At 38.7% G+C, this 26181-nt stretch overlaps 2 protein-coding genes across 2 annotated transcripts in view; both read right to left on the reverse strand.

Annotated features, from left to right (window-relative positions):
* shakB (shaking B) overlaps window positions 1-8197 on the reverse strand; it is a 723747-nt gene extending 715550 nt beyond the window's left edge. Inside the window, exon 1 of the mRNA XM_067093386.1 lies at window positions 3514-8197. Coding sequence (XP_066949487.1) covers window positions 3514-3870 — 357 coding nt within the window. The 5' untranslated portion in view covers window positions 3871-8197. The remainder of the gene's footprint in view (window positions 1-3513) is intronic.
* Window positions 8198-8257: 60 nt separating this feature from the next.
* Window positions 8258-26181, reverse strand: part of LOC136832902 (glutamic acid-rich protein-like) — a 39858-nt gene continuing 21934 nt past the window's right edge. Inside the window, exons 2-3 of the mRNA XM_067094558.1 lie at window positions 22101-22217; window positions 8258-8581 (exon numbers count right to left, since the gene is read on the reverse strand). Of these exons, the coding sequence (XP_066950659.1) occupies window positions 8258-8581; window positions 22101-22217 (441 nt within the window). The remainder of the gene's footprint in view (window positions 8582-22100; window positions 22218-26181) is intronic.

A 26181-nucleotide genomic window follows, 5' to 3' on the forward strand; every position in this document is an offset into this window, starting at 1 on the left:
ATCTCTCTTTTGGGTCTCCTGATGGGGAGAGTAAAAAGAAAAATATCTTTAGTATTAAATGCATTGCAAGTGCACAAGCGGACATCTGTGGGGATAACGTTTGCTCTTTGAAGAATTAGGTCAAAGAGTGATTTCCTTCATTCTATGGTAGTTCAAGGAATTTTAAGACTTTCTCCTTCATTTTATGATAGTTCGAGGAATTTTAAGACTTTCTCCTTCATTTTATGATAGTTCATGAAATTTTAAGACTTTCTCCTTCATTCTTTCATAGGAAATGAGATTTATGACTTTCTCCTTCATTCTATCATAGGTCAAGAAATTTTAATACTTTCTCCTTCATTCTATGACAGTTCAAGGAATTTTAAAACTTTCTCCTTCATTCTATGACAGTTCAAGGAATTTTAAAACTTTCTCCTTCATTCTATGACAGTTCAAGGAATTTTAAGACTTTCGCCTTCATTTTATGATAGTTCGAGGAATTTTAAGACTTTCTCCTTCATTCTACAATAGTTCATGAGCTTTTAAGACTTTCTCCTTCATTCTATGATAGTTCATGAAATCTTAAGACTTTCTCCTTCATTCTATGATAGTTCATTAAATTTATAAGACTTCCTCCTTCATTCTATGATAGTTCACGAAATTTTAAAATTTTCTCCTTCATTCTATGATAGTTCAAGGAATTTTAAAACTTTCTCATTCATTTTATGATAGTTCGAGGACTTTTAAGACTTTCTCCTTCATTCTACAATAGTTCATGAGATTTTAAGACTTTCTCCTTCATTCTATGATAGTTCATGAAATTTTAAGACTTTCTCCTTCATTATATGATAGTCCATGAAATTTATAAGACATCCTCCTTCATTCTATGATAGTTCAAGCAATTTTAAGACTTTCTCCTTCATTCTATGATAGTTCAAGAAATTTTAAGACTTTCTCCTTCATTTTATCATAGTTCAAGGAATTTTAAGACTTTCTCCTTCATTCTATGATAGTTCAAGGAATTTTAAGTCTTTCTCCTATATTCTATTATAGTTCAAGCAATTTTAAGACTTTCTCCTTCATTCTATGATAGTTCAAGCAATTTTAAGACTATCTCCTTCATTCCATGATAGTTTAAGGAATTTTAAGACTTTCTCCTTCATTCTGTGATAGTTCAAGTAATTTTATGACTTTCTCTTTAATTCTATGATAGTTCATGAAATTTATAAGACTTTCTCCTTCAGTCTATGATAGTTAATGAAACTTACACGACTTTTACTGATATGCATGAGGATTCGTCTACTTATACAGTTCAAACACGTGATAATGATGATGATGATGATGATGATAATAATAATAATGATATACACAGGTGAAAAATTATGTAGATGCAATTCCGTAGCATTAGCCACGACAACAAACAGGGAACGGAAATAGCAAACCAAATAACGAATGACTTTTCGCAAATCCCAACCGTGGAAAGAGGATTTCAAGGCACAAGTACTGAGAGTAAAATTTTTTTTTTCAGAAAATCATTGAACACTTCTGCTGTTTTTTACCATCAAAGATGCCGTTCACAAAACAGATGTATTCTACAGTAGGTGCAATTGAATTCCTACTAATTCTTGCAATCATGTACTCATCTTTTGAATGGTGTGGGGACTCCCCGAACATCCTTATCGATAGTAACAGTTATAAGTAATTTGTCCATGAATTCCTATATGTTCTCATAATGTCACCTACAAAATTTAACCAATTTTGTCCAATTAAAGATTAGCAGCAAAAAAGAAGCTATTTAGTTTCCCTTCTTCCTTTAAAAGTATCATAATTCCGAAGAAACTATTTTAACTAGTGCAATGGAATCTGTCAGCAATTCATTGACAACAGTAACAATAATCTTGATGATGGGATTTCTGTATTATTACAATTATATATATATATATATATATATATATATATATATATATATATATATATATATATATATATATATATATATATATATATATATATATATATATATATCATTAGAACTCCACAGTTGACCATCAGCTGAAAAGGTGAATTTCCCCTCAAGCACATGACAGCTAAACTGTATATATATATAACATAAGTATACGCTACATAATGCATCATTGTAATTTCATATATAAAAAAGTTAATGCTATTGTATGTCGTTCATTACATATTCTATCAATCTACATTATGACATAAGCTTGGTCAGGTCATTCGGTTATAATTATAGAATGATAGTCGATATTATAAAGATAGTCTATATTATTGTTAGAAAAATGTAAAACAAAAAAAGAATTATAATTCTAACCTTAAAACGTTTATAAATTATATTTCATCCAAACAGAAAAAACATAACGATTATTCATAATTCTCATACACGTACATGAAAATATCAGTAAGGAGAACTTCCATTTATAATGCAACCTCAACAACCTGTATTTTTTTAAATAATTAACAAAAAACGATTATTGGCAAGGAACATCAATATTCTCCAAATAAAAGTATACCGTAAATGAGCAATATTCATTATTAAAATGAGAAATACTTGATATTTCAAACTGGGGAAATATAATTCCTATATATATAAGACAGCAAGAAGCTGATAAACTCTACGGACATTGTTTGCCGAATTTCACTAACATCCACATGGTATGAACATCCAGATATTGAACACGTGAGCGACTTCTAGAATCTAAAAGACAATTATCTTTACACAATAAAGTAATCTAAAAGACAATTATCTTTACACAATAAAGTAATCTAAAAGACAATTATCTTTACACAATAAAGTGACTTCCAATCTGGATGGAAAGTTATATTCATTAAGACCATTCAATTCTATTCCTGTAAATGAGATATGGGTGGATTAGAAATCAAGACCATTTCAACATGCATTTTTATATCGTATTTTACAAGAAGCATATGGCATTTGACTATTTCAATTGATATATATATATATATATATATATATATATATATATATATATATATATATATATATATATATGGGTTTTTATGGATTACACAAAATTTTTCCTAATATCTGCAGATGTTTACGAATTTTAAAGATTTGCGATTCACGCTTTGAGAGCGCTTCTAATTTTAAATATTTTTTTGTTGAATTCGCTTAAAAATTCACTTGCAACATAAACTTCTAATCCACTACTGAAAACTGACCATGAGTTTTTATTTAAAGCAAGACAATAATCGGAATGTAATCAAATGATATGTCTAAAAATTTGAAGGAAACTCAACGCACAGGACAATAAATCCAGAACGTTTTTATAAATGAATCAATTTTTAGTTTCCGACTCTCCAAATTATGAATAATAACCCATACAATAAATAATGGCAATTTATAAAGATCTTAGATTGAAGAAAAAAATCCACCCGTAATTTTAACCTAAACGTTCTCTGACTTACCGTCTAAATGAATATCAGTAAACTTGAAATTTATCGTAAGAATTTTTTTTTTAAATTTGAAAAGAATTTTCATCGTAGGGATTAACGAGAGCTTACCTGAAAGAAGAGGCAGAAGCACACCCACTGATAGTATTTGACGTATCGTTTCTCTTCTTCTCTCTTGGACTTTTCGATGCCCGGGTGGGCAACGTCTACCCCGAGCTCCTTGTTGAAAGCCGAGGGTATGGTGTACGTCGAATGAATCCAACAGTACGTATTGATCACGTCTTCCGGTATTTCCTTGGCATGTATGCAGTCTATCGGGTTCCCCACGTACTGGCGTGTGGTGACAATGAGGCTGAATGCCAGTAGGATCATCACTGTGATCGAGTAGTGCAGACGGAACACCGAGGAATCGATGTGGACATGGGAGACTTTGATGAAATTCTTGAGGCCGCGAAATATATCCAACATCTTGCCGGTTTACGCGTCAAACCGATTCTCCTCTACTTTGCCAAGCGACAGACGGAACGCCAGACGAGCCTTGTCGAGCTGTACAGTATGCAGAGAGAGGTCTTTTCGATTGACTGAACCAGTCCCGTGCCCTTTCCTCCTTAAATGTTCGTCCTTATGGGGGTATAATGTAAAGATGATAATCTGCTTCCAATGCAAATGAAAAATTCAGTATCTGGTGCAGGACAATTTCTCTGATGGTGTACTTGCCTTGCGAACTTTCTCTCTTCTAGTTTATTTTTAAGTCTCTTTTACTTACTAGTTTCTTCTTGAATTCTGGAGCCTGAATCTATCTGGAGTGGGGAGCCTCCTCCACCAGTAGCAGAGCCGTGTTCAGGATTGGGCCTTTTGAGTCCACATTAACTAAAAGAAGTCTTTTTGTCCCATACAGAGCACATCATCTGTGGCAGCGTACCGACTGACGTTCTCTGAGTCGATTCAAGCTAGCCATCGAGAGGACAGCAATGGCTAGTTACAACCTCAAGAATCTTCGGCAGGTCAGATTTGTGTATTTTCTCTCTTTCAAAACAAACGGCGAATATTTTCCCTTTTTGCGAAAACACAACCTTCCTTCTCTCCTTTCCTTAAATCTTTCAATTTAATCTTATCAATTAGAATCTTACTTTTTCCAGCAGAAGTATCGAATTGTGTTTTTTTTTTCAACACGAATGATCTTATCTTATTCCACTTTCCCAATAGTTCACACGCACGTTTTCATGATAATTTCCAAATTCGAAGCACTTTTAGTCCATGATCAACCACCGAATGTTTCGTTCGAACAAAATTACGACAGATCACCGAGTTTTGTGCCGGAACAGTGTAACAGAAAATCTTATTTGGACGTGAGTGAAGCGATGACGATGGAGACCATGAAATTGTGTTATTATTATTATTATTATTATTACTTAAATTCCACTGAGAGCAGAGGGGGGGTCCCAGGCAGACAACACTCACTCACACAACGACACCTACTTATAATCGCAGCAGCATAACAACAACAGTTCACTACAACAGCAGGACGATTATAAGTTCAACAACAATCGCTCCACTGGGAAATAAAAGACAAACGCACGCACACTCCACAAACGCTAGAAGGAGGAGAAGAGGAGTACAGGAAGGAGGAAGAGGAGAAGAAAAAGAAAGAGATTATTATTAAACTGTCGAAGGGACTGACCAGATTCACTACCACCAACACCTTTTACAAATACGATCAAACGTTTCTTTTTTTATTATTTTTTTAAATTCTTAAACCAGTCCACGAAATACGCGATCAGTCCATGTCACACACCACGGGAGAAGGATAACACACAGGACCAAGCGGCAGATAAATAAAGAGGCGAGTGCTGGAGAGGAATCAGAGATGAGGAGGAGAAGGGTCACAGACAATTATAAGGCCCAAAAATTATCCTACTGGTCTAAGGCTTCGGAGTCGTTGATTTACAAGAAGAAGAAGATGCTTGTGTGTGTGTGTGTGTGTGTTATGTGTTAGTGAGTGAAGGGTCTTCTGAGTATATGTTGTGTGGCTTTGCTCGCGTGTAACTCTAATGTCTTTGTATCTGGTGATGTGTGGAGGTGAGTGGGGACGATTGAGTTTTCATGTATCGGGGAAGAAGCGTTGTATCACCACAGCCTGGCACCGATGGCGTCTCGATGCCCACTGGAAGAAGAAGAAGAGAGAGAGACCGTGGATGATGATGATGTTGTGTACGTGTGTGTGTGCGTGTGTATGTGAGTATGTGTGTGCGTGCGTGCGTGCGTGAGTGTGTGTGTGTTGGTAGGAAGAGGAGGTTGCTTCAGTATTGGGGGGGTACGGGAAGGGGGGAGAGAGGATGCTGGGGTGTGACGGGTCTAGTTAGTAGTGTGTGAGGAGTCTTGTGCCATTGATCTCACTGCGGTAGCGGCGGGCGAGCGACTCCCAGCCTCCTTTCCCACTGTTGCCCGCCACTGGTCCAGCTCTCGACCAGGCCCCGCCCTCGTCCAATCACAGCCTTCCTTTCCACCTAAGACACGCCCACTCCACCTGACCTCACACCCACCTGCTCTGAGGCCCACTCCGCGGGTCACACCTCAACACACTAACACAATTGTCGTTCGAAAAGGAGGATTTAGGAGATTTAGCCCTGCTGATGTTCCGTCCTTCCAGGAACAGGAGACTCACTGACTGGCGAGGAAAGTCAGAGAGAGAGAGTTTTCCCTCTCTCTCTCCCTCTCTCCCTCTCTCTCTCTCTCTCTCTCTCTTCCTCTTCAGGCAAGGCAAATTAATTGGAGGTTCACACTCGAAGGACCATCACATTAAAACAAAGAAGGGAAAAGTAGTGGGAGAGAGGCCTTGAGCAAGTGCATTCTTGGCCAACACACCACTGACCCAGTTAATACTACGGCGACCAGGGGTCAATGCTTCTCCCAACCAGGATCAACAACCACTTCCAGTCGATTTCTACCTTTCTTCCCTTTCTCGAACTAACTTTCCTTTTCGATTCGGCAAATTGCAGCGTTCGATTATTCGTTTTCCCAAATCAGAGTCTCGCTTTCATTCTTGACCTTTTTTTTTCCTGAGGGAAAACACTAAAAAAACACTTTTTCTAATTGTTTATAGAATTCTTCACTCGATGTTGATCCTCAATACTAATTTTCCTTTTCAATTTGGAAATTGCAGCGTTCGATTATTCGTTTTCCCAAATCAGAGTCTCGTTTTCATTCTTGACCTTTTTTTTCCTGAGGGAAGACACTAAAAAAAAAAACACCTTTTCTAACTGTCTATTGAATTTTCACTCGACGTTCCTCCTCCTCAGTACTTCCAGCTGACCGAAAGTATCTAATTGCACCTCCAATGCGGAATTCTGGTTGGACACTCAAGAGTAGTTGTTACGAATCCATCTACTTTACTAAGGCTCTGTGTGCTTTTCGGGAACGTAAAAGACACCCAGTGGGGGGAAGTAGATCATCCACCCCCCCTTGTGCAAATGAGCTAGCTATCGAAGTTATTATTACAAGTGACGACTGCGATGGGTTTGACGGCGCCGGGGTGAATTTTTACAAGCTTTTAGGCACTTTTGTTTCCTACGGGTCGACGGTGGAGTTTTAACTACGTGATAAATGAAACGTGCTCGTCTACACCTGCACTAGATCACAGATGCAGCTTTAACAGGTTATGGTGTTTTTTTTATTACAAATAATAAACACTCGACTTCTTTTATTTTATTTTTTTTTTAACTGTACAGCTTTTTTTTTTTTCAGGGACAGATTGAAGAAATGAACAATCAGACACTTGGTGTACAGCGACAAAGACTTCTGACAGGAAATATGTTGACAACTGCTATTCCACACACATGAGGAGGTTATTGGCCAAGAGTATCCATAGACTTGTGAATATTTTTTTTGCTTTATTTTAAGATATATTTTCTTCGGGGGAATGTTGATGAGTGCTGGGGATGGAGTTGTGCTATTGTGGCAAATAGCAATGAACACTGGCGGTGGACAGTATTGTTAAGGCAGGAATGACTACAGATATTATTCGGTTCTCAATTCAGTGGAGAAGAACAACCAGCATTGTCGTTTCGAATGCTCGTTGTCCACTGGCTTACGAACGAACGGTGAAACTCCACACATACAAATGTCACGGCTGTGAACACGTACAATACACGAACACTCACTCGCACAGACGACGAAACCACAGGGAGGGACCACAGCACCGCAGCACTAGAGTGAGAGAGAGAGAGAGAGAGAAAGAAAGACAGAGAGAGACAGAGAGAGAGAGAGAGCGTGCAAACACACACAACCACCACACGCCACAGAAGAGATGACGATTATTACGGGGTCTGGTTTTGCTGAGAAAGCCTGTGCCAACAACCCACACAGAGGCTCCGGCCCAGTCACGCAAAGACGCCTCTCCCAACCAGCACTAGGACGAGAACGAGCAGTTGGTCCTTGGGCTTCCGAGGGGCGTCAGCGGTCAAACCTGGAGGAGTGTTCTTCTTCCTCCTCCTCCCTCCTCCGGCCTTTCGGAAAAAGCCTTGTGGCTGCTGTGTCCAAGGGGATGGCGGCACCAGCGGCAGATTTCGGGTCCACCCGCCCTGACAGAAATTCCCGAAGGCGAGGGCTGAGGACGACGACGGCACGGGCTCCTCGGGGCAGATGGAGCCCTTAGGGTAGACGAGGGTCTCCAGGGGCGTTGGTGATGATGCTACTGCAGGTGATTGTGGTCGTGCTGCTGCCACAGGAGCCGCGGAGGCACTGAGTGAGAGAGTCGCTCGGCAGAGAGAGAGAGAGAGAGAGAGAGAGAGAGAGGGGCCGCAGGGGCCGCCCCTCTTCCCCTCCCCTTCCCCCCCTCCTCCTCTTCCTCGTCCCCTCACGGAGCCCCCCTTTCTGAACGTAGGGAGGGTGCAAAGGAGGTAGAACCGGGAGGGTCTTCCCAATTTGACGCAGGCACCTCTCGGTCCTCCTCCCTCTCCGTCTCCTCCTCCTCCTCCTCCTCCTTCCTCCCTCCCTCCCTTCTCTCTTTCCCCTCCACCTCCACCTCCTCCTCCTCCTCCTCCTCCTCCTCCTCCTCGTCAGTGGCCTTCTCCTCATGAGCTCTAACGTGTGTACCTGCTCTCGCTTCTGATACAGCCAAGTGGAGGTGAAGATTCTTATCAGCATCATCATAAACATGCGTCATCTCTAGGAAAAAAAACTTAAAGAGATAAAAAAAAGATCAGAAAAAGCACAGATGGAAACTGATCTCAAACAGAGAGAGACAAACGTAGGGGAGGAACTCTAGCAAGGAAGATAATGTTCAAATTCAAAGAAATGAGATGTGACTGAGCTTGATCGAAGTACGACAATGTGCATTGAAATTTTTTTTTTTTTTTTGCAAGCATAGGCGATGTACATTTACGTGCATGAATGTATGCACACACGTATATTTACATGCGGGCACGCACACATACAACAAACATATATATATATATATATATATATATATATATATATATATATATATATATATATATATATATATATATATATATATATATATATATATATATATATATATATATATATATATATATATATATATATATATATATATATATATATATATATATATATATATATATATATATATATATATATATATATATATATATATATATATATATATATATATATATATATATATATATATATATATATATATATATATATATTATATAAATATATTGACATATATATATATATATATATATATAATTATATATTGTATGTCTTATAATATATACAAAACACAAGCAAAATACCTCTAGTTATCCAAACAATAATATATATAAAATAAATTATACGAGTTTCCGAAAAATATAAGCATAAACACCAAGCGTTTGCAAAAAGTCACACATACGTACACACACACACACTGTATGTATGTATATATATATATATATATATATATATATATATATATATATATATGTGTATGTGTGTGTGTGTGTGTGTGTGTGTGTGTGTGTGTGTGTGTGTGTGTGTGTGAGTAACAGACTGCATGCAATCAATCTTAAAAATATTTCCTTGATATATTTTTCCCTGAAAACTTTCAATCTGAATTAGGGAACGAAAGGCATTACATTTATCTCCAAGCAAAGAGGATACCTGTTCCGCGCCACAGTTCCAACGTTAAGGCAAGTGTTAAGAAAATTGTGACGCCTAACATGTATAAATTATACAATAGAAATTCTGATGTGCTTCACTTGAAATTAAATAAAATGTAGCAAAGCGAATGTGATGCTGGGAACTTTGTTTTTCGCTAAAATACACGAAATCCGTTCGTCACATTCACCAGGTTATGTAAATATATATATATATATATATATATATATATATATATATATATATATATATATATATATATATATATATATATATATATATATATATATATAAAATTACAGCTGCCCACTGACCATACAATACTTACAATCACATAATTCAAACAATAAATTCATATAAAAAAATTACTCTTCCAGCCAGAAAAAAAAAAAAAAAAAAGACATTCAGTATACCGCACCAAAATGGCGCGAGAAATCATGCAACTCACACGAACTCGCCCGGGGCTCGATCAGATCGACTTTTACGAACGTCTGCCGGTCCAATTACTCTCCCTTTCATTCCTTAGAAGCCCAAGGACCGCACTTTTTTAAAAGGAACTTGACCTACCAAAAACTGTCATTGTCACACGACCTCGCACTAAGAACAGATAATGGAAAATTGCAGATTAAGCGAACGGTACTGTTGCGTAAACAATCTTGAAAACGTGGCGGTGTACCCAGAGCGGGAATATTCATTCACAAAAAACCGCGCGTGATATATTCCTCGCTGACTGGTTTCACTCTGCGACTGTGTGTGTGTGTGTGTGTGTGTGTGTGTGTGTGTGTGTGTGTGTGTGTGTGTGTGTGTGTGTGTGTGTGTGTGTGTGTATGCACTTGCTACGTGATAAGCGTACCGTTATGGCCGAATGGATGGCTGTGTGAGTGAATCTTCAGAGGAATCTAAGAGCGCTGTGTCCTGGTTTTGCTGTGCTCATACGAATGATACCTAATCAATATTTTGTATGTATGTATATATGTATACTGTTTTCGTTCCTTCTTCTACATTCTTATACCGCACCCACAAACACTCCCATTTTCTGTTTTCCAACTGCCATTAATCAATGTCCTTTTTCACTTCACTTAATCTCTAATTGAATCATTCTACCATTTTTTTTTTCCTCGCCTCCCTCCTATGACCACGAACGATTCTATGAATCAGTCCTGGAATCTTACACAATTTTACCAGGGCACCTCTCCACTATCTTGCACCATTTCTTATTCTTAAGGTTACGAATGAATGACTGAATACAGAATTTAGGCCAAAGGCCAAGCACTGGGACCAATGAGGTCATTCAGCGCTGAAACGGAATTTGACAGTAAAAGGTTTAAAAGGTGTAACAGGAGGAAAACCTCAAAGCAGTTGCACTATGAATCAATTGTTAGGAGAGGGTGGAAGGTACGATGGAAGAATGAGAATATGAAAGGAGGTACAGTAAAAGAAACGAAAGGATTTGCAGCTAGGGGCCGAATGGACGCTGCAAAGAACCTTAAGTAACGCCTACAGTGCATCGCATGGGGTGCACTGACGGGATTAACCTCCTACGAGGTTTATTTGTAGATTTAGTACTGATTTTTGTTCCATGAAGATTAATTTATTACACCGTGTCCTTTATTTGCAAATTTATTACTGATTTTTCTTCCATAAGACTGATTTATTACTCCATGTCCTTTATTTTCCGTCTCCTTTATTTGCAAGTTTATTACTGATTTTTCTTCCACGAAGACGCACAAAAATTAACTCATAGCACTATTACAAAAATACCGAAATAAAACTGATACAAAGTACCTGACTGAACCTTATAAAATGAACTAAATTTCCCAGATAAAAGCCATAAGTGTTAATATTATTTTATGAGACAATTCTAACGTGAGTCAGAAGCACTTAAATGGTTTGTAGAAATATTCTCTGCAGTCCACATCTCAATTACGCCAGAGTAGATGCTGGGTGCCTTCTAAGACGATGTTTTCATATGGTTCAGTTTCAAAAAGCTAACATCAAGAATATCTTGAAAACTAACATTAGGAATATCTTGAAAACTAGCATTAGGAATACCTGGAAAACTAACATTTGGAATATATTGGAACTTGAAAACTAACGTTAGGAATATCACGAAAACTAACATTGGGAATATCTTGAAAACTAACGTTAGAAATATCTCGAAAACAAACATTTGGAATATCTTGAAACTTGAAAACTAACGTTAGGAATATCTCGAAAATTAAACATTGGGAATATCTTGAAAACTAACGCTAGGAATATCTTGAAAACTAACATTGGGAATGCTAGGAATATCTTGAAAACTAACATTGGGAATATCTTGAAAACTAACATTAGGAATATCTCGAAAACTGACATTAGGGATACCTCCAAAACTGACATCAGGAATACCTCGAAAACTAACATTAGGAATACCTCGAAAACTAACATTAGGAATATCTTGAAAACTACCATTAGGAATACTAACATTAGGAACATACTGTACACTACAGCATGACCCACATACACCCTTGCATACGTGTGTGAGGGAGGAAGAAAAAAGGATACAATAATAATAATAATAATAATAATAATAATAATAATAATAATAATAATAATAATAATAATAATAATAATAATAATAACGGCACACGAAAGAATATGTTCTGATAAATGCAGAAAAAAAACACACTTTTGCGTAATTTTCTGACGTATGTTAATATATAAAACAGAATTCTTTACTTCTCGAAAACTAATAAATAATGTATTATATTAATATACTTCAAAATATCTCCACAAGAGGGTCTTTTTGTGTGCTGAAATAATAATAATAATAATAATAATAATAATAATAATAATAATAATAATAATAATTGTGTGTATGAGAGAGAGAGAGAGAGAGAGAGAGAGAGAGAGAGAGAGAGAGAGAGAGAGAGAGAGAGAGAGAGAGAGAGAGAGATGCTTAAACAAAACCAATCATAACCTTCTCGCTTTCAATTGCAAGACCACTTAATAATTTTTGACATAACTAACCTCTGATAACGAAAGGACCCAAGCAAAAAAAAAGTTACGCTGGAGCATTCCAACAATAACTTAAGTGAAAATGCCCACTATTATAACAAAGAGGGTAATAAAATGGGGTGGGTAAAATTCTCAACAATATTGTTCTAATGAATGTCAAGATACTGGACTGGAGGAAAGTACGACGAAGCTCATAACCCGATTGATTGTGGTCAAGGACGAGCCACGGCACTACGGAATTCTCCAATTTGGGAAATGAGCGAGAGGAGGAGGAGGAGGAGGAGGAGGAGGAGGAGAAGGAGGCCTTTCTTCGGCCATCTCGCAACCGGGAGAATTTCTTGAAAGCCTTGATCTTTTAGCATTTCATCGGCGTCTCCCCATAAAAGAAGGCCTTTTACGCCAATAAGCTTATTCCGTTACAGGACAAAGTATATTCGTGATGGTGGAGGGGGAGGGAGGGTTTGTGGGAAGGGGAGGGGGGAGAGAATCACGTCACACTGGCCTCCAAAACTTATTCCTCTAATATACTGACCCAGTTTGATATTCGCATCAGATAGCGTTCTCCCAAAGCTTTCGACGAATTGCGATTTACATATTCCAGTCGATGCCTTGCGCGCCTACTCCTGATAAGCATCTTTAGAGATTCAGAGGGACATCGGCGTCCCCTAATGCCCTTGATTAAATGAAAGAATTTCGTAGGACTAGGCTCTATCTGGTCGATGCGCTTGTACGGGTGGCGTTCGAGAAATCAACTCGAGAGTACCTCCGGTACTGAGAGCTGGAATTCTGTCTTTACGTAAACAGCACTGCGTCAAGTTTTTAGGATGTTAAGAATGCTAAACTGTTTACATTCCGATAAAAGCAACAATAAATATAGAGTGACTAATTACATAAGTAAGTCTATACTAAAATAACATCACAACGTCAGCCTACAATGCTGGAATTGGCGTACATAGCTATAAACATTAAAAAAATTGGAAAATTCAGACTTTCTCACACTCTCTCCGCAGGGAGGCAGGTTAATGTCCTAGCCTTTTCTGAACCGCTTGGCACACAAAACTTTGAACAAAGTCAACATGCTGACGAGGGCTTCCTGCCCTCAAAAAACAGTTCTCAAAACTGTAAGTCGAGCAACACTGACCTCAGATACTGAACGTACAAATTTAATACAGACCTTAAAATAAAAAAAAAATTTAGTTTCATAAATTCCTTAGAAATATGCTCGTTTCGTGCCGCAGTGGGAATCAAGGAATTCGCCCAAATAGGGCCTACTACACGAGAGGGGGAGGGGGAATGATAGAGGGAGTGTGAGGAAGAAGGAATGGGGAGGGGAGACGAATATCTATCAAACGTACTACATGCATGTGGATACGACCAAAATAACATTATGGGTAAAAAAATATCTCTACTCAGAAGTCATCGCTGATACAAAGTAACGCATTCCTTCAAACATGCAACCCATGCATTATTTATTTAATGACACCTGAGTCAAAGATCATGTTGACTATAACCCATATTTTCTAATCTTATTATCCCTAGGAATCAAAAATGCTCTGCAGATACGTTGAAGACTTTGAGTAAATGAATACAAAATTTTCAAGCGACGCTCTTCCCCCGGTGAGTACATTTACATTAGTATCCCATTAAGATTTTCTCTTTCTACAAACATAGCCAAAGAAAATGGGAACTGGTTCTTCCGAGTGGACTGGAAAATTAATGTATTTTTTTATTATTATTATTATTCAGTCAGCACGAACTATAATCTGGAAGGTCTAGAGACGAATAATAAAATGTAAATATATAGATGGGTGAAAAACATCTTTACAGACGATTTTCAAATAAAATTTGCAGTTATACCAATAATTAAGTTGAACTTTTTCATTCCATTATTTTATAAATAACAAATTTCTCTCTCTCTCTCTCTCTCTCTCTCTCTCTCTCTCTCTCTCTCTCTCTCTCTCTCTCAACGGCAGCCTGCCTAATTACTTTCCACTCAGTCGATTCTCTAATATCTAAATTAGCGTGATACCAAAATCAAACGTGACCTCTTTATTTTGCGGGATCGTAAGAAAAGTTGGTCTCAGAATCAATAACCAACAAATTATGACGAAATTGGGAGGCAATTTTAAATAAGCAAGTAAAAATTTAAAAACATAATGAAGCAACATCTAATACCTAAAACCAGATTACCTAACAGATAAAAGCACTCTTTACAGATGACAATTTAAAGTTATTCGCTGAATAGATAACAAGTGACGAAAAACAAAATTAAGCAAAACATAATGGAAAGTCACAGAACAATCTCTTATTAGGTGAACAAGTTGCATAAAATGGTAGGAAGATTCTTCAGGTACTGAGCAAGAACTACGAAAGAAAAATTTCAACGATATCTTTTACAGAAACTTAATTCTCTACCTAATAAGATGCCAAAATAGCAGCCTAGCCTAAATGTAATGCACGCAGTCTCTCGAGAGTGGATCAGACTACGCAATGCATAATGTGGACAAGAAAAAAATGGTGAAATTAATAACACAATAAGACTTTACTTTTAAGTATAAACGTATTTTCCTTTTCCTTCTTCAACAGCACAAGACTTAATCTACTTAGACCAAAACTGTATTACAAAACCAAAGCAAAAACACACAATCTAATCTTCAAATCCTAAGATTAAAGGGACTAAAATTCCCTACAGAAAGAAGCCCTACGTGGACTACAGAAACTACAAAAACCTACAAAACATTCTCTTCAAAGAAAACCAACGCACTGCCTTAGAAAACTTCTCTTAATGGAATGAAACGGATGAATCCATTGTTTGTGAGACTCCGGTATTGTTTGATTGCTTTAAGGGGGAATAAAACTAAATGAACGGAGCTCCTTTGAAATATGTGTAAAGAGAAGCTCCTTAGAACCCAATTAAGTGGAATGTAAAGTACGAGAGAGAGAGAGAGAGAGAGAGAGAGAGAGAGAGAGAGAGAGAGAGAGAGAGATCTATGAGTTACAGTCCTGGTAATCATTACTGGCAAGAAAAACACACGTGATTTGAAGCAACATGTGAAGAGGTTATTAAGAAAATTCGACCGTACAGAAACAAGCTGAAAATAAATACATCAATATATACTACAATATTAATATCCAATATATCGATTAATATAACCACAATTGCTCTAGGAAGTACAAGAAACCATTTGATGCCGAACACAAAATTATCGCCACCTCACGCTAGATATGCCACAAAGTCAAAAAAAGACTTAACAAGCGAACTTAAACAGTACGTGTAAGATTTCTTGGCTTAGAAATTTCCTTATATGCACGATTCTAGTCAGTCAACAAAATGAGTGATATTTCATCATTACAAAATGTAGGAATGGATATCCATATTTTTAATATTTATGGCAAGTGGGCTAAAATGTAAAACTAACTGGCAAGTATACAATACTGTTTTTTCGGCATGATATTTACGAGACAAAAATTCTACGAATATAAGCAAATATAATCGTGCGGATTCGGACAAATATTCATCACAATAATCAGGAAAAGGGTTTATATTTCAAAGTCTTGATAGGATAATTGAAGAAGAGGCAAAAGGAGAAAACTGCAAACATAAGTAGCATTATCAACATTTTAAATTTCTGTATGAAGAAGTTAAGTATACCTTAGTTTGACCAGACCACTAAGCTGATTAACAGCTCTCCTAGGGCTGGCCAGAAGGATTAGACTTATTTTACGTGGCTAAGAACTAACTGGTTACCTAGCAACGGGACCTACAGCTTATTGTGGAATCCTAACCACATTATACCGAGAAATGAATTTCTATCACCAGAAATAAATTCCCCTAATTCTTCATTGGCCGGTAGGAGAATCGAACGCGGGGCCAGCAGAGTGCTAGCCGAGTACGATATCGACCCGTCCAATGAGGAACTTAATTTTCTGTATGACTAAGAGAAATGGGCAACGAAGAAGCTGATCCTAAGCTTTCGATGCTAGACACAACCCCATTGGCTCCACTGGTACCATATTTCTACAATCTCTCCACTAAGCTAAATGGATTAAGTAATATAATCCGCGGAACGTTCAAATATTCAGGGATAAAAATTAACCCGGCCCCGAGTTTATTTCCATTTCTGGTACATTGGTTCCAAGCATATTAAATATAATTTTAACTCCTTTTCACATTCCAGTTCTTCCAGTTCTACTAATTCCAAAGAAGGTTTCTTTCTCACGTGCTTATTACACCTTTATGAAAACTTTAAAATCGCTCTTGTTATTAGCCATGGGAATCTTAGTTGTTTTTCCATTGATGACTTTTCCTCGTAACAGGGCCTGAATTCTTCTATTTGATTTTTATTAATGAAAAAATTATCCCTCTGACATCTGACTGCCAACTAAAACATCCACTAACATCCACTATCTCTCTCTCTCTCTCTCTCTCTCTCTCTCTCTCTCTCTCTCTCTCTCTCTCTCTCTCTCTCTTTACACCTTTATAATACCTCAATAATCCTTTTGTTATTAGCCAAGGGAACCTTAATTATCTTTTTTCCACAGATTTTTTCCCTGAATTATTCTACATTAGATTTTTTGTTTTCTGATATACTGTATTCGACAGCCAAACAAACACCCCTCTCTCTCTCTCTCTCTCTCTCTCTCTCTCTCTCTCTCTCTCTCTCTCTCTCTCTCTCTCTCTCTCTCTCTCTCTCTAACCGCACGAAATTCAAGGTAAGTTTCATCCTCGATGACTCGTAAAATACTTTTCACCTGACCACCCAGGAACAGAATAAGCAGTAAATCGATGACTCTGAACCATAATACTGCCCCCAAAGGAACTGCGAAACTATTTCAGATAATCCTCCGGAAAAGTTTTTTATACCGTGATATTTATATTAATATGGTTCCCCATCTGCACTGGTCGTAAAATGTGCACTTTAGGTAATCGTGGAGTTAGGGAGAATGTGTGAATAGATAGTGGTTTAAGGCAAAGTTGGAGTGGGACTTAATGGGTCGTATAGTGAAGTAATGAAAAATTGCAACGTGCCGTACGATTACCTGTCTCTGAATAATAAATGAAAGGGAAAAAATATTTTTGCAAATCTGATTTCAAAAGATGCAAGAAGGCGTTTAGAAACTAATAAATAAATGTACATATATATATATATATATATATATATATATATATATATATATATATATATATATATATATATATATATATATATATATATATACATATATACACACACACATAATCAACACTCAACACACAATCACGTGTGGAACAGAAATAAATTTCTGACTCACATCAGGATCGAACCCAGGTCTTTCAATTGGAAGGCAAGGGCGCTGCCCACTAGGCCATACAAGTTATAAAAGAAGTTGGAACCTGAGCGCCACTGCACCCAAGGAATTACCTGGGCAAGCTAACTACTTGCATACCAGCGTGTTTTCCCCAACTTCCCGACTCAGCAATGACCCAATTGACAGCATTTCATTCGAATTATCCTTTCTGTAGTGACGTCAGGTTCCAACTTCTGTTGACTTGTATGGCCTAGTGGGCAGCGCCCTTGCCTTTCAAGTGAAAGACCTGGGTTCGATCCTGACGTGAGCCAGAAATTTATATATACAAATATATATATTGCAAAAATATTGCTCAAACACAAAATTATACTACAGACCATATTCTTCTTCACACACTCCTGCCATTTCAAGTTCAGCTTCCTTGTTCCCTACACACGTATATAAGCAGCACACGTACATAATATGCATTCAGTTCTGTGAGGACAGTTTCAAGCTTTCAATCTAAAATTACTAATTTTGGATCGATAATAAAGTCGAGTCGTTTTTACAACTGTCTGTCGTTGCCATCAATATGCCAGATCCCAGCGACAGCAAACGTCTCTGATCAGCAAGTTTTTGGATATGTGAGCATCAGTATACCTTAGTTTTACCAGACCACTGAGCTGATTAACATGCCATTGTACACCTATGAATTGGGAATAATTAGGTTTATTCACAGAATACACACTAATGATCTTCGATAATAAATCGTCCATTGAAGGCGGAAAGAAAAGTCGCGTGAGATCACTTGGAATGGGACGAGTTAACTAAAAACTGGAGCGAGATCACTCGACACTGTACTGTAGGATAGGAATGGCAGTGGGTGTGATCACTATGAACCCAATCCAGTGGTCATTCTAACCACAACCAATACAGTAACAACCACCACTAAAAACTGAGATAATTTATTGGATTAGAAAACAGAATACAGATTTTAGGCCTGAGACCAAGCGCTGGGACCTACGAAGTTATTCATCGCTGTAAAGGAAATTAACAGTAAGAAGGTCTGAAAGGTGTAACAGGAGGAAAACCTCGCAGTTGCACTATAAAGCAACTGTTAAAGGTGGAAAGTAAGATGGAAGAAAGAGAATATGAACGGAGGTACGGTAAAAAAGGAATGAAAGGGTTGCGGCTACGGGCCAAACGGACGCTGCGAAGAACGATAAGTATTCCCTACACTGGAGATAATTTCTTGGTGATCATGGACGTCACTCGAAGAGGGAACCATTTCAAAGTGCACTAAGCAGTACAGCAAACTGATTCAGCACCGAAAACACAACCATATTCTACCTTTAAGCACGAAGAATCCTAGTAGTCTGGGATTACAGGAGATAATCCTGGGGATTATTATCAAGGAAAATGAGCGTCATAAATCTCAGGAGGAGTTTACCACGAACTAATGAACTGGTTTCATTCATCACGAGAGAAGTCTATTAGATACAGAGGAAACGAACAAACGAGTTCAAGACGGTTAATCTGTTCATAAACAAGCCAAGGTTACATACTGACAATTATTGATCGTTAAATAGGTGCAGTTGTGGTTTGTCAGATGCCAGAGAGAGAGAGAGAGAGAGAGAGAGAGAGAGAGAGAGAGAGAGAGAGAGAGAGAGAGAGTTTTGGCACAGCATTGAACACTCTTCTCTCCCCATCCTAGCTGCGACCCACAATGATCGTCAACAGCTAGGGACATAAATTCACTACTTAGTTCAACAGAAGCACACTGGATTTTAGAGAGAGAGAGAGAGAGAGAGAGAGAGAGCGGTCGGCAACAACTAGGGACATACATTCACTCTCCATCCTGGATTTTAGAGAGAGAGAGAGAGAGAGAGAGAGAGCGACCCACAAAGGTCATCAACAAGTAAGTACATTAATGCGCTGCAACAACTTGGGCCAACAGAAGCACATAGGATTTTAGAGAGAGAGAGAGAGAGAACACTTGTCTCTCCATCCTAGCTGCGACCCACAAAGGTCATCAACAACTAAGTACATTAATGAGCTGCTTGGGCCAACAGAAGCACACTGGATTTTAGAGAGAGAGAGAGAGAGAGAGAGAGAGAGAGAGAGAGAGAGAGAGAGAGAGAGAGAGACGATCCACAGCGATCCACAACAACTAGGTGCATAAATTCACTGCTTAGGCCAACAGAAGCGCACTGGATTTCAGAGAGAGACAGACAGACAGACAGAACGCCCCCCGGACGAACCGTCCCGATCTCGTCAGCAACGTCCTCCCTCGACAAACACCACACAAACAGCCACATAAACACCGCGCGCGCACAAGCAAGCAGACACAAACAAAAGGTAAATCGAGAGACCCATTGGATTTTCTCCCCATGGAAAAACAAGAGAGAAACTGATGAGTGAAGACGCCGCCCTTGCAAGCAGGGCATAAGGAAAGAAAGATGGCAAACGACGGCTTCTTAGCCGCCGCCGCCGCCGTGAAAGCGCTCCGGAGGGAGCAGGCGGCAGCCTCGTAAAGATGGATTTATATGTTTTGAGGACAGGACGTAAAGCAATGGAATATTATTGGGCAGGTGTATGGGGATGGATTCAACGCCCGGTGGCCTCCCGTCATTGATTTTCGGGGGCTGGAATGGAAAGAAATGAGGAAGAATAGGAGAGAAAGGACGAAAAATAGGAAAGAAATGAGGAAAAATAGGAGAGAAATGAGGAAATAGGAAATAAATGAGGAAAAGTAGGAGAGAAAGGAGAAAAAATAGGAGAGAAATGAGGAAACATAGGAAATAAATGAGGGAAATAGGAAACAAATGAGGAAAAACAGGAGAGAAATGAGGAAACACAGGAAATAAATGAGGAAAAATAGGAAAGAAATGAGGAAAAAATTATAGAAATGAAGTAAAAAAAAAGGACAGAAATTTCGGATTCGGGAATAGAAAGAAATGAGGGATAAAGGAAAGAAATGAGGAAAAAATTATATAAATGAGGAAAAAATTATATGAGGAAAAAAGGAAAGAAAAACTCGCTGCTTGAGAGATCTGATGTCTAATTTCAAGGCGCATAGCTTCTACTTAGGGTCCTTTCTCGTTACATTTCTGTACTCTGCGTCGAATTCCCACTGATAAATCTTAGCTTTTAAGGTCTGTGAATAAGTAATCTACGGATGTCTAGGCAAGGCACAGCTGTTAAAAGTTAAAGCTAAAAGGATAACTGAAAAAGTGTGTTAAAATTGGGGCACACAATCCTGAAGTCTGTTATCCACCTGGTCTTTCAAAAACTTTTGTATTAATCTTTCCACAATTTTGGAACAGGTAACTTTCATACAGGATTCAAGCTAGCTGCTGCGTTTACAAAGTCCCATGCCCAATTTTATAATGAGAAAGAGAGAGGGACAGATAAAATGAAATACCTCAACTGCAATAATTTCGATATGTTTTGCATCAGAAGCAGCATCATTATTAAACTAAGATTGTGAAACCCAAAAGCACTACTTTCAGGATAAGTATCAAAGATACCACTGATTATTTATATGCCGTTTACACACTAGTTCTACAAACTCGCAATAAAGAATAAAACAAAAAATTAACAGGAATTTTTAAGAAAAAATTAATCATTTCCACTGCTTCGTTCAAAAATTCGAGTGAGTGGTAAATGCCGTGCTTGAAAGCACGTTTCATATCGAGATCTTTACACACACAATCGACTGTAAAACATTAGAAAGAGCGAATATTGCGGAATGCAAACATATTTCATAACACAACAGACACAAGTTACTACGAGAAGGGAATATATACCCATAAACAGCTCTTAGCTACCAAAATAATTTTCTGAATTTCCATTAAGCACCCTACGATTTCATCCCGGTGCCAAGTCTAATATGATTCCAAATTACCCTTGAGAGTGCGTTCAATTTATCAAAATTGAACCTATATATATATACATCAGAGGGTATGGATCCTATGGATCCTAAACCTCGAAAGGGGAACTCGTTGTTAACCAGATATAATCCCAAAGGATCCTCCCACACCCACAGTTGCCATCGATCACCAACATATGGACCTCTGAGAGAGAGAGAGAGAAGGGGGGGCATTAATCAGCCCTTGGATGGCCACACCTGACAAGCTTAACAATGGCCAAGAACATCGTTGTGGGTTATATAACCCTGCGAAGATGAAGAGGAGGAGGAGGAGGAGGAGGAGGAGGAGGAGGAGGAGGAGGAGGAGGAGGAGGAGGACCTTCAACAACGATCACACGCTATAACAGCAAACTTGCCTTTACCTTCCCCTCACCTTTAACTGACCACTGTCTTCTTCTTCTTCTTCTTCTTCTTCTTCTTCTTCTTCTTCTTCTTCTTCTTCTTCTTCCGAGGATCCGGAAGAACTTCGGGAAGAACTTCTTCCGGAGACCTGGCAGGCCAGAATATTTGACACAGCATATTTTTGGAATTAACAAGAGCCAATAAGAATTTTTCAAGACGACGAATTACATTAAGGAGATTTTGCCCTCTCTGGTTAGTACGGGTTCACTAACGAATTACAATTCTATAATGTCATAATGGCATTATACGCCCGAGAGCAAGATATGATGCGGTTCTTGAAGCTGGAATAAGGGTTCATACATATCCCTCTAAGAGAGAGAGAGAGAAACTAGAGTCCGCCATATTGTCGTGGAATATAAACATTAAATATAAAGTAATGAAGGAGTATTTCAATTTGTATTTTTGGTAATATTGTTAGATAATGACGTCCGCAAACAAAATACAAAGGAAACGAGGTAAACAAAATATAAAAACAATAAATACTTAAAATATAAAGTAATGAAAGTACATCAAATTATCACAAATTCTGAAACTAACTTGTTTACATCCTACGTACATATAGCATGAATATAGCATACAGTAAAGATCTTCAAAAATAAAGAAAATCCATCAAGACGGACTGGCAAAACACGGGTGAAATTTCATCGAAAGGAGAGATGCGCTGATTAGCATCCATACTCTGTTGTGGCGTCCCGATTTAAGAATCAAGATATCACACGTCCTATATTACTTTTCGGATAAATTGTGGAACTGGCTTCCTACCAACGTGTGTGGTATAGGTATAAATGTATGTCTGTATGTACACATGTATGTGTGTATGTATTGGGCTTACATATGTGTGTGTGTGTGTGTGTGTGTGTGTGTGTGTGTGTGTGTGTGTGTGCACAAGTCTAAGGTGGAATATCGCCCGCTAAAGGGAAATGCTCCCAAAATGGTAGGATAACCCCTATATCCGACCCCAATGGATCAACTGTAGTACACTGCGTAAAAACAATAGTTATCTATCAGTCTACCTATCTATCTATCGATGTGTATATATATATATATATATATATATATATATATATATATATTTATTCAATTGGCGCAGTATGCTACGGTTATTCTACCGGTATGGGATGAAAGGGTCCTTCTACCATTTTGGGAGCAGTTCCCTTTACTAGGCGTTCTTCCATCTCAGGCAGGCTTGTCAATTTTTAACACTAGATATTAATCAAGTACTAGCCAGCACACTCTCATATCAAACATTGTGACGCCAGATAACCCACAATTAATCAATCAATCAATCAATCATATCGAACAAAGTCATTCAAAAATATGTCAAAATAAAAATTTCACGTAAAGGCAGGTCCCTGAGAGTTGATATGCAGACGAGGGACTGTTGCCAGCAGAATCGCAGTAAAATATTACGGAAATCTCAAAAGACGAAAGAGCGGAATGGAAAGGAAAGGACAGAGAATAGACGAAAGTAAAGCGAGAGTTCTAGTGACTGGAAAAAGGAAGCAAGAGAAAAGGAATAGTAAAAGAGAGTAGCCATGACAAGTAGCCACCACTTAGAGCTAATGCCGGCGGCCACGCAGCATCTCAGGTTCGCAAGACGTCACTGGAATGTGATATTTTCAAAGGACAAAATGTAACTGAGGGGCAAATGGAGACCGGAGGTAGAAGGAACACCGCGCTGTCATGGAAAGAAGCCTTGGATAAGGTAGAACATTTGTCACCTTGGGAAACAGCCGCCCAGATGAAATTGTAAGGGTGTTTTGTAAGAGCATTGCTAAAACGGTGACGTAAGCCTGCCCATTTCTTCAGCTCGTGTTGGGATTCTTGAAAATGGAAAAAGGGGGTATTTAAGAGTTTCTTGATCGTAACTGTGACTATCAAATACACAACACAACATGGAAATACAAATATATACACGTACTTCACGTATGTGTGTGTATACATGTAAGTTTGTACGTATATGTATATACGTGTTAGATGAAGTCACGCAAGAGTCCAGCATACGATTTTAAGTACTCGTGAGACGAAGACTCCTATTTAGAAAACGTGTTGTCTCTCTTTCTCTCGGTTTTCCATGCGTGGAACTGAACGCGTTCGAGACGAGTCCCGCTCCGTTATGCTAACAGGTGAACGTACTACGAAGCAAGCAGCAAGCATCCGCGTAGTCAGTTTCCTTCATTTATTTAAGGAGATGACGCTAATCGACCTCAGTTGTCCCAGACAGATATGAGAGAGAGAGAGAGAGAGAGAGAGAGAGAGAGAGAGAGAGAGAGAGATCCAGTCTAACAGCTGATAGTACCTGGAAACATGGAAGCAACAGCTTCTGAAGAGAGAGAGAGAGAGAGAGAGAGAGAGAGAGAGAGAGAGAGAGAGAGAGACGGCTGACAGTAGATGGGGATATGGAAGCTCCAGCTTCTTGAAGAGAGAGAGAGAGAGAGAGAGAGAGAGAGAGAGAGAGAGAGGCTGACAGTAGATGGAGATAAGGAAGCACCAGCTTCTGGAAAGAGAGAGAGAGAGAGAGAGAGAGAGAGAGAGAGAGAGAGAGAGAGAGAGAGAGAGAGAGAGAGACCTGACAGTAGATGGAGATATGGAAGCACCAGCTTCTGGAAGAGAGAGAGAGAGAGAGAGAGAAATCGCCTCATCACTACCCAAACGACCTCCAGCAGCTACTCCCGGAGTACCAAGACCTACTGTACGCTCCACATCACCGCCATCGCCCGTTCGCTCTTGCAGCGGCGATAACTGCGCCATGCGTCGCCTCTGACGTCACGACGACGTTGTGCGGAGATTCGGCGGAAGTCTCCTGACGATCCGGTTCTCGTCGGATTCCCGTGACATGCCCCCGAGGCCGTAGAAACATTTCGCGGACATGACTGATGAGCATGTGGCCTCGTGTATAATTCAGGCGACACGGCGCCCCTTCCCTGGAATAATGAATAATGAATCCGGGGATATTATATGTATGGGGAGCCGAACTGTGGCGCGGGGGGCTCAAGCAAGCAAGCAAGCAGGCACACGGTGTCACGTTGCACGGAATTCTAACAATAGGGCGTTCCAAATTAGCCGTATGGGGACGGCGCCTTCGCAGCAGGATAAAGAAATCCCGCTGACGTCGAGTCGTGGATTAATTATCTTTGAACTTGGTCGTGTTTGACCCTGAAGGGTGAGCAAAGGTCACAGTCTTACAGCCAGGCCACACGTCAGTGGTTGCGTCTATTTTCCACATATAGGTTACCTTTGAACTCATCATTTACATCCACTGGTTGAATAGAGTGGTTGATGGATGGATGGATAAATGGAAAAATGGATGGTATTTATGGCCCATTGGTTAAATAGAATGGTTGATGGATGGATGGATAAATGGAAAAATGGATGGTATTTATGGCCCATTGGTTGAATAGAATGGTTGATGGATGGATGGAAAAATGGATGGATGGATAGAAAATGATGAAAAAAATGGATGGTACTTATGGCCCATTGGTTAAATAGAATGGTTGATGGATGGATGGATGAATGGAAAAATGGATGGTACTTTTGGCCCATTGGTTGAAAGAGTGGTTGATGGATGGATGGATGAATGGAAAAATGTATGATACTTTTGGCCCAAATTCATCCACTAGGGCCTAGGGGAAGGGGGTCGGGGGCAATCAGCGCTGAAATGAAAGCTCAAGAAATGACAGACAGTTAGGATACTGGTGGTTTGAAATAGAATTCAAAATAAAAGTCATGATAAAGTTATGAAGACTGATGACAATGCTGGAAATTTTACTACGACCTTCAAAGGTGGCTTGAGAAAATAAAACAACGGTTTACGCAGCCAGTTTTGACATAACGTTGCTACATTTCTTTTGTAAAAAAAAAAGCCAAAATTCTTAGTTAGCACCTCAATCATTCTATCTGACAGTTACTAAATCAACAAGAAATTTGAATTTCCCCACCATACGACAGGCATTTCACAAGCGTTGCAAGTTTTGCAAGCGTAACTCTGCAATTTTATAAACTATATTCTCTAATGATGGAAGCACTAGTGCCCGATATACCGTAAGATAAAT

This window comes from Macrobrachium rosenbergii, chromosome 50, assembly GCF_040412425.1.
Source record: "Macrobrachium rosenbergii isolate ZJJX-2024 chromosome 50, ASM4041242v1, whole genome shotgun sequence".
In the NCBI taxonomy this organism is placed as follows: Eukaryota; Metazoa; Arthropoda; class Malacostraca; order Decapoda; family Palaemonidae; genus Macrobrachium; species Macrobrachium rosenbergii.